General features: G+C 36.9%; 1 protein-coding gene across 6 annotated transcripts in view; it reads left to right on the forward strand.

Moving 5' to 3' along the window:
- LOC145252515 (uncharacterized) overlaps nt 1–9,641 on the forward strand; it is a 93,729-nt gene that overhangs the window by 39,714 nt on the left and 44,374 nt on the right. For 3 of the 6 annotated variants that reach the window (XR_013863610.1, XR_013863609.1, XR_013863608.1), the window contains exons 2-3: nt 1,413–2,539; nt 8,160–9,455. Coding sequence is in view for 3 of the 6 variants with exons in the window: in XM_080112060.1 (XP_079968186.1) it covers nt 2,218–2,539 (322 nt within the window). In the remaining 3 variants the exon portion in view is untranslated. The remainder of the gene's footprint in view (nt 1–1,412; nt 2,540–8,159; nt 9,456–9,641) is intronic. The other 3 variants (XM_080112060.1, XM_080112059.1, XM_080112061.1) reach the window with 1 other exon arrangement.

Consider the following 9,641-nt stretch of genomic DNA (forward strand, 5'->3'; position numbering starts at 1 on the left):
CTTAACGTTCACCTCAAATATTCAGCGTCCAAGAAATATAGGCCACTGGCAAACTGGAACGTCTGTGAGCATCCGGTGTATTATCTGGAGCTGTCCCTTTTGAGAGAAGTTCCGTGTTCGAAGTGGTCTGTCTACATTGGGTATATAGTGTTTAAAACTTGTTATTACACGTAATCTTATTTAATTATGGAGTTAGCTAAAAAGTGATGGGTCACTGCACTTCTCCGTGTAAAGAGCAGTCGATTGATGCTTGAACTGTTGTCAGAGACCGTTCGTACACCGAGATACATCGTCTCAAAAGAAAGCGAAAGAAGAACAATTGGCCATTTTTGTACCCCTTTTTTTTTTTTTTTTTTTTTTTTTTTTTTTTTTTTTGCTCTCTTTTGACATTTTAACTGACGTTCTGACACTCGCTGGATTCGTAAGACGCTTCTCTGTAAGAATATGTGCTTTTTGAAACTTAAAAGTTGATTTTAGTTGAGATTTGGATAGTTTTGTTTTGTAGGCGTATATAGGCGTGTATGGGCCATCCCTATATAGAGAGTGCTACCGCCTCTCTGATAGAATGTACGATGGACATGTGTTGGCCTTTCAAGGTGTCATTTTATTTATTTGATGTATATCGAATGTCTTATTCTTTTTGAATAGGTGGAATCCTGCTCAGTAAAACCCTTCATAATTTTGAATCAATGGTTTTGTTTTTTATGTTAGAATGATTTAGACTGCTTTCTTTGTTCTCTCAATTACTCTTGTGACTTTTCTGCTTGATGTGTGATACTATACAACTTTTGACCTCTTTTGTTCTCAGTGTCATTTGTTTACCAACGCATTCATCTGGGTTGCTTAGTATTCTACACCATTGGTCTCTTATGTTGCAAGATTGAGCTTGTATCATATAAAGCCTGGGTTTAAATTTGGCTTTGGATGTATTTTAAAATTCTTTGAAATTTTCTTTTTTTTTTTTTTTTTTTTCTTGCAAAAAAAAAAAAAAAAAAATTCTAAAACAACTTCAAGCACCACCACCACCACTCATCCGGAAAATGCTTCTCTAGAAGCATAAGTAGAATAACGCCCGAGCGCGCGTTTTGTATTCTTTCAAGCTTGGATTTTTGCTCAAATCAAATTGGATTTGAGCAAAAATCCTTGAAGTTAAAAGAATAAAAGCACATTTAGCTCTACTCATGTATTGAGCACTTTTCTGTTTTGTACCAAGTATACCCCCCAATATATATTCAAACACGCATGCACATGTCTGTTTCTGTCCATTTTTTTTTTTTTTTTTTTTTTTTTTTTTTCCCCCACTTGAAGGAATTTAATGTTAGATTTAATACTGGGCAATGCCGAATATATCTGCTAATATATATTATATAAAACTAATTTATTTTTCTTGCCCTATTTTCTTTTTTTTTTAGCCTGCAAATGTGATGCATTGCACTATGGGAAAAGATGAATATGACAAATCCCAAGGTGGGTTTTTGCCTCCAGTTTCGCCTGAGCCCACAGGTGAGAGTAGGTCTGTGTCTCAGGGCACGGCGGTCAACCACATATCTTGTGATCCTCCATCAGATTGCCAGATTTCTAAGAGGTTCATCTCCCGTGTTAAACGGCCAAAGGAGAATCCTCGTGACAAAAGATCTTCAAGTGACGGCAGTTATTACCAAACAGAGCTTCTGAAATCCAATTCATCAGATTTAAATTTTCAAACTCCTGATGATACATCAGAAACGTCCTTGTATAGTGACTTGGCACCGATCACACCTAACTACGATTCCGACCCTGAAGAACTTGGCCTCTCTACTCACAGGCCAAAAGCAAACAGATACCTTGATTTGGCTACCAATGCAACAACCCCGGTCTTTAGACGAGGTCTCCAGCAGGGTCGAAATGAGAGAGCTGCTGGTGATAACTCTACTTGCTGGAATGGAAATGGCAGTTTAAGGTCCGACAAAAGATACCCTCCAATTAAGTCATCCTCCCCTCCACTGAGACATAACTTTGTGCATGTACAAGGTGACTACGCCCTCGATGACGTGAGTGTTACATACCACCCTCAACAGCTACCTCACCCACGATCATTGAGAAACTATGAACAGTATGTTGTTCCCCCAAACTTTACATACACTGCGGACGATATCTACAGGAACGCCTTTTCTGTTGGCTCCCATCCAAATCTGATGGCCCCAAAGAAGATGGTGCCAGACATGTTCAGTTTTGTCAATGCTCTCGTCTCTCCACCTTTCTTTGCTCATCACTCTTATCAACATCAGCCGCAGGCCCCTTGCCAGTATTACACGGCTGTTAACCAACGGCAATCCGCCCAGCAGGCTGCCAGGGGAGGAGAAAGTTATGCCACTAATAATACAGTCCAACCTCAGTGTCCAATGGGACGCCACGGCTACTCGCCTTCCCCTTCCTCCCCGTCCTCCTCTTATGCTGATAGGCTTCATCATCAGCAGCATCCCTCTAATGGTAGTGGTTATTCTGACCATGGTCATCAAAGTACAAATACATCATCCAAAGTTGCTGGCCAGGAAAACTGGTAAGTGTCACTTTATCTTCAAATTATTAAAATTATTTGATATACCTGCTACCTGCTGGGATTTTCAATTTTTCTCTTCTTTTATAGCCAAGATTAGAAATTACGAAAGGGTATTAAATATTTTTCAACCACTTTTTAGTAAGTGTTAAAGGTTGCGATCCGAGCAGAATGCAAGAAAAAATTCTTTATAGGTATTAAAAATAATTTTATGTTTAAACTCCATTTAAAAAAAAAAAAAAAAAAAAAAAAAAAAATTTCTGAACATCAAAATGTACTTGAATGTGGAGGCATCAAGTAGATGGTGGCATTTGCAAATGTTAATTTTTTTTCTACTAAAACAATATTTCCAGAGGAAATATAAGAAATTATGAAAGATGAAATGTGTACTGCTTACTCCTCCTCATGACTTTTTAATTTTTTATTTACAAAGGAGTCACCATTTATCAAGGCTCAGGGTTCACTTGGATATGGGCTAATTAGTGTACAGTAGTCGATGGGAAAATGTCATAGTAATCATTAGTATTGGAAATTTGGTAAATTGTTTAAGGGGATGGCTCATCGAGAGCTTGTTCACATTGATGACCATATTGTAGTTAGTTGGAAAGCAGGAAAACGGTTCCCAACTTTGGTCATTCCTGGGTGGTTACTTGGTACCTTCTCGCAAAAAGGCTGCCACTTTGAAGACTGCAGATGTTGAAGGGTCCTGTTCCATCAAATTATCACTCACTCCATGTTGTCAAAGATCAAGAGGGCAATTGTTCAACATTAATCATCAGTTGTACCACTGAGCAAAGGTCATTTTCAAGCACAAAATAAGTAAAATTCAACATTTTTTTTTTTTTTTTTTCTCTTGGGTACAAAATACAGTTGAATATGTTGTCAAGAATCCAGCAAAGCAATCTGGAACTATAAAGTCCTCTCTAGTCTCTCTTTCTCTGTTACCACAGGAGATGGGGGGGGGGGTCTCCTCTCTCACTGTACCCCTCTTCCTCCTGAGACTAACATGCATTTTTTTCTGAAATTGGAATTCTATTTTTTTTTTTTTTTTTCAAAATTCAGGGAAAAATGTCATTGCTGCCCACTGACCTTAAGTGACCTGCGCTGATTACAAAGCCACTTGTTTAACAGATTCCTGATGAAGAAAACTTTTTAAAAAATTTATCTTGATTTTGCTTTCATGAATATATATTTTTTTTTTTTTTTTTTTTTTTTAAGAAAAACCTGGTGTCACAGCAACCTATTTCGATCAAAAATATTGTCACAAATGAACGCATATTTTCTGGAAACATGCTTGATGGCTTTATCTGGTAGAACCGATTAGCATATGAGGCTTCTAGTTCTAAACTTTTAGCCAAAGCAGCAGAGTAAAAATAGATTTTACTTTATTATATAGATTAGTTATCTTGACCTGTTATGTGGGGTCTTTACTTTCGTTAATAATTTAGGTGGCTAGAATAAAATTCCTTTCCTTACAAATAAACATTACTTGGGTTATGAATAAATGAAAAAGATTTTCTCTTTACAAAAACAATTGTTCTTCTGTTCCATAAGTCGACCACAATTTAAAAATAGAATACACGTAAGATTAGAATTTAACTCTGAATCATGTCTTAGCAGGTTGGCTTATCAATTTGGATCTTATGCCAATGTTTTAATGTACATTAGCATTCTATGTAAACCTTACAGTATAAATAGGTCAACTGTTGGAGTGAAAATAGACTCTAGATTTAGTGTCATTGATCAAAGAAAGAGAACTTGGGATTGTAAGAGTTAGCAAATAAGTCAGATAAGCAGATTGGTTTTGTGTCTGTTGATACTATATTGGTCCCCTGATTTATCAGAGAGGCACCCGTATTTTCAGTGGCATCCGTGCGTCCGTTAGTCCGGATGATTGTCAGATAACCGTTCATTAGTTTTCCAGAAATTTTGCCACAAATTCTACTTCATTAGATAGATGTGGACAATAAAAAATTTATTTTGCGACAATTCCCGTTGTTCCCATGGGCTCAAGAGGTCAGAAATGACACGTTTTGCCCCATAATATTTTATCTATCCATTAGATTTTTCTGAAACTTGGCTAAAATGTGGAGCCCATTGTTCTTAATATAAATCCAGTATGGGTGACCCTGGCAAAATTCTGGTTTGCATCCCCAAGGACTTTTAGTGCTAAAAACGCCCCTTTTTGTAACTTTTTTCATATTTCTCAACAAAAACTTGATATGTCTGACTATAATAGTGGTTTTTAATAGTGGTCAACTGAAATATACATGTTAAGGCCTGAAACTGCAGCAGTCATCCATTTACCCTGAGATTCGGCATCCCCAGGGGCTCAAAAGAGGTAAAAAATTTTTTTTAAAAATGTCACTTTTTGCCCCATAGCGTTTGATCCGTCCATTAGATTTTCCTGAAATTTTGCCAAGATGTGGAGGCCATTATTCTTAATATAAATTCAGTATGGGTGACCCTGGCAAAACTCTGGTTCACATCCCTCTGGGACTTTTAGGGCTAAAAAACCATGTCTTTGGAGCTCTTTTTTTTTTTTTTAATTTTTTTATATTACTCCAAAAAACTTTATGTACGTCTATATAGTGGTTTTTCATGGTGCTGAATTCAAATATACATGTCTTAAGGCGTGAAACTACACCGTTTGTCCATTTTTCATTGGGATTCAGCATTCCCAGGAGCTCAAAAGGGGGTCACAAATGCCTCAAAATTGCAAAAAAATTAAATTTTTTTTTTTTACTCCATAACTTTTGTCCCATCCATTAAATTTTTCTGAAACATTGTCGAAAATGTGAAGGCAATGTTGGCGCTTCACACTTCTCGCATTCATCATTTCTTTATTTTTTGTGCCATCATCTCGTATGCAGCACCAGAGGGGGACCACGCATGCGCGGCTTGTTTATCTTGATCCAAATGCAAAAGAAGCATCTTGGTAATAAGAACCAGTATTTTGCTTTTGTGGCTTTGGAAAAAGCTTTTGACAATGTTGAGATGTTGTCTAATAAGCTTTGCTTGTTTATAAGAGGCAAATTTATTGTTAAAGCTAGATCAACCAATGTACAGAAATTTGCAGTCATTTTAGAATTAACATCACATGACAGCTTCAATGTTAATGGGAGTATATTAGAAATCGGTATTAAGTCTGTTGCTTTTCATTTGTGTCTTAAAAGCATTGTCCAGGCAATTTTGTTTGGGTTGTTTTGGAGAGGTGCTTATATTGATCTAGTACTTTGCTGTGAAACAATTAAGTTAAACATTTGAAGAAATGCTATAAAGTTATGAAAGTGAATGTTATCGCAAACAAAGTGATAATCAGTGGTTATAGTGTTCAGAAAAAGGAAAGTTCCTCTGCCCAGTTTGTAGAAAAGGAGTTGGGAGCAATTTTTGCAGTACTTTACAAGTGCAATGGAATTATGGCAAGGTTGAGATACACTTTTTGCACACAAACTGGTTAAGACAAATACTGACCAGGTGCGATGGTTCACTGCAGTAGCAGATAGAATTGTTAGCCAATCCTGATTCCAGCGATGAACACCATAGGGGTGAGGGCCTAGAATCAGTTTGGTACGATGTTTCACTGTTCTGAGCTAGGTGTTTAGCTGATCTCTCCATTTAATTTTTTTTTTTTTTTTTTAATCCTTAGGTGCTGATTCAATGACTTGCTTTTTTTTTTTTTTTTTTTTTTTAATGAAACTGATTTCTTTTTCTCTTTTGGAAAACGTTTTCATGATATTTAAAGAGAACATTTTTTGTTTACAAACCTCCATGTTTTCTTTTAAAATAAAAACTATTTGTACTTTAAATCCATTTTTTTTTTTTCTTTTAATGTGTTTTTCTATGTAATATTTTTTGTTTACAAAGTTATTATTGAAAAATAGTAGACCACAAATTAAAACTGGTAAAATTGAAATATTTTTTATACTCTTAATTCTGTCTTCATATGCCCCCCCCTCCTCCCCATGCAAGTGGGTTTTTAATGTGGGAGTGAAATCTAGTTGTATAGAAAGGGGTCACTCCATATTCTGAAAAAAAATTTTAATTGCCTCTGCCTAGAAAGATTACTTCACTGACCAGGGACAGAAGATTAAGTGTAGTATCAGGACAGATATTACACTTTGATCTTAGCCAAAATGCTAAATGTAAAAGACCCCCATCCTCACAGAAAATTGTAATAAATACTTGGTCATTTTAACCCTTTATGACAAGGTTGAACTAATTTGTTCAGTAGTAAATGAATATAGCTACATAAAGTGGGAATTGATTCAAACACGCCTTGTATGTATTAGTTCATTATTTTTTATTGAAATATGCTTTTTCCAGTTTGAAGACTCTCATGGTATCATTACGCTTTGAACTAAAATTAACAATTTAATCATCTATATCATAATTCAAGTCATAAAGGGTTATTTGTTTTTAATTTATTTTTTTTAAGTAATAGTGCACAGACGCACTATTACTTAAAAAATGACAAGTTAATAATTGAAAAAAAAAATGTCACAAAGCGAGACCATAATAAAAAGGATAAGCATAATAAACATCTTCCGTGTGTGGAAAATAAATTAGTTCAGTTGTCAGTGATTCAATTATTTAACAGCTCAAAACTACGTGTGTTATAATTTATATTTTCTTAACTAAGATGAGTATAATCCACTTTCTGACCAGATAGCGTTTGAATGTTAGTGATTTTAGTTAAATCTTAGATGTAACCATATTCTTGGGGGGGGGGAAGCTATTGCCATCTGGACTTAGGGTCTTAATGGCAGTACTAAGTTTACAAATTTTAAGTTTTTTTTTAGTAAATGCATGTAGGACCTTGCTGTGAATAACAAACTAACCTGCCGCAATCTTGTTGAAATATTTTGGTGCAGTGTAATGCTTTAAAAAATGGTTTTGTTCTTTAAAACCTACATCGTTACTGTTCTGTAGTGATTTAAAACAAATTTAAGCTGAAGTGAAGTACCCTACAAAAAATTAAAACCTTTTTTTTTATTCTTAGTTTTTCTACATATTAAATGTTATTTCAATAAGGTGATCTGTCATTTTAAGTATATATGAGGGTTCTTTTGAAGTAAGGCCTATTTTTTAAATTTAAAAACTAAAACATTGAAGACAGGAGTGGTAGCATTTTAAAAAGTAAATTTTTTTGTTCTTGAGAATTTATTTTTCTACATAGTCAACATCATTCTCAATGCACTTTTGCCAGTGGTGACTGTGCGTTTTGTTACATCTCTATTGCCACTCTGAAATCAACAAACCCATGTCCTAACTGTGCTGACATCAACTTTGTAAACTTTCAACAGGCACTGGTGAATGTTGATCAGTTTAATTTTCTTTTCTTCATGGAGGAATTCAATGGCGCATATCTGCTTTTGATGCATGTCCATGACGGGTTGTGTTCTTAGTCTTGCACAGTTAATATCTGCAACAGATGAAATTTTCAGGTTCTGAATGCATGAGTTTAGTCCTCATAACAATGCAATTTGCAATTCCTTTTGATTCATTTGGGTGGAATGAAGAAAAAATAGGAGGCATTACTTCTGGAAGCCCCTTGTATATGATTTCCTGATGGAATGAAACATAGACACCCGTGCAGACTTTTTTTTATTTTATATTGCAGGCTCCAAAATGGCATTGGCGGCGGTGAAGAGGTTCCTAGCACCAGTTTAGGATCTGGCGCTTCTTACACGAATGGTAAACCCATCTTTCGGTCTCGTTCCTTTTCTGCTGTGGAACAGAGCGGCACCAAGCAGGCTGATCTCTCAACGCAACAGTTTGAGAGCTACCTGGATCCCATGTCCGCATCAACTTCATCGCCTCACCATTCCAACTACAGCTTCGGGGATATGGAGAATGCGTTACACCATCTTCAATTCTGCCATTCCAACACGGATGCTCCTCCTTATCCGAATGGGTCGGCGCTTCCCCCTTCTGGCAACAGCAACATGCACATTGGTTCAGAAAACTTGCATTCGAGTACTTCTCAGCAGCCAGAGTCTACAGAGCAGTCTTGGGCTGCTCAATTTACTTGGAGCTCATGCCCAGAGAAACCTGTCGTCTCTCAGCAAGAGTTGTACGAAGATGATCCCGGTGTTATAGTGGATGCAACTGAAAATGTTTTTAGCCATTCGTCTTCTTCCTCATTTCCGGGATGGAGTTTGTCTATGAGCAACCAGAAATCGGCCTCATACCATGACAGCCAAAGTCGGTCATTTTCTAAGGCTGAAAATTACCTCTCGTTTGGAGTTAACAAGCCTGAAAGTTTCTCGGATACGGAGATTTATTCAAAATCTTCACGGTCCACCCATGTACACAATTTTCAACCAAACTACGAATACGAGGATGTCTGCAACCAAGATGCACAGAATATAACCCAGGCAGTTTTTGTAATGGATGAAGAAATTTTTAATTCTTCTGATCCAAACTTTCAACCTCCCGTTCCACCATTGAATTTGGCCAGTTCCTCTGAATTTGATGATCGTCAGTTTGGCAGCTCCAATGACAGGGATTGTCAAGAACCTATCCATGCACCTCGGATACATGAAGACGGGTTTTCAAGACTTCAGGGTGTGAGGTACAATTGTACTAAGGGACCAAAGAAGACGAGGGGAAGGTCAGGTGTTGGGGCAACAGCAGAGATCAACCATCGTTCTGCATCCAGTCCGAATGGTTACTCTGGTAACAATACCGATTTCAGACCTGCAACAAATGGTGCTCATGTCTCTCGGAGGCACTGGGAGAAGTCAAGTACGCTCTGGGCATCGTCTAACTGCAGAGATCTGAATACCTTTTCAAGTGTTGGTTGTCAACAGCAAGGAGGAAGTCAGTCTTCCAATCATCAGCGGAAAGAAGTAAAGAAGAATGGTCCATGCGGAGGAGGGGGCCAGGTGAAGAACAGCAAGAAAAAGAATTCAAAGTAAGTAGACATTGGAGGGGTCCAAGGGAGATGTATACAGGGTATAGCATAAGTAACACCTTTAATTTTAATTCAAAAAAATTAAAAATTGCGTTATTTTATGCCACACCCTGTGTGTGTGTGTGTGTGAGAGAGAGAGAGTTCGTGCAGACTTGAAAAGTTTTTGAATTTTGTCTTGAAAAGGCC

The sequence above is a fragment of the Euprymna scolopes genome, chromosome 29 (assembly GCF_053919585.1).
Source record: "Euprymna scolopes isolate OS-2025 chromosome 29, ASM5391958v1, whole genome shotgun sequence".
Lineage (NCBI taxonomy): Eukaryota > Metazoa > Mollusca > Cephalopoda > Sepiida > Sepiolidae > Euprymna > Euprymna scolopes.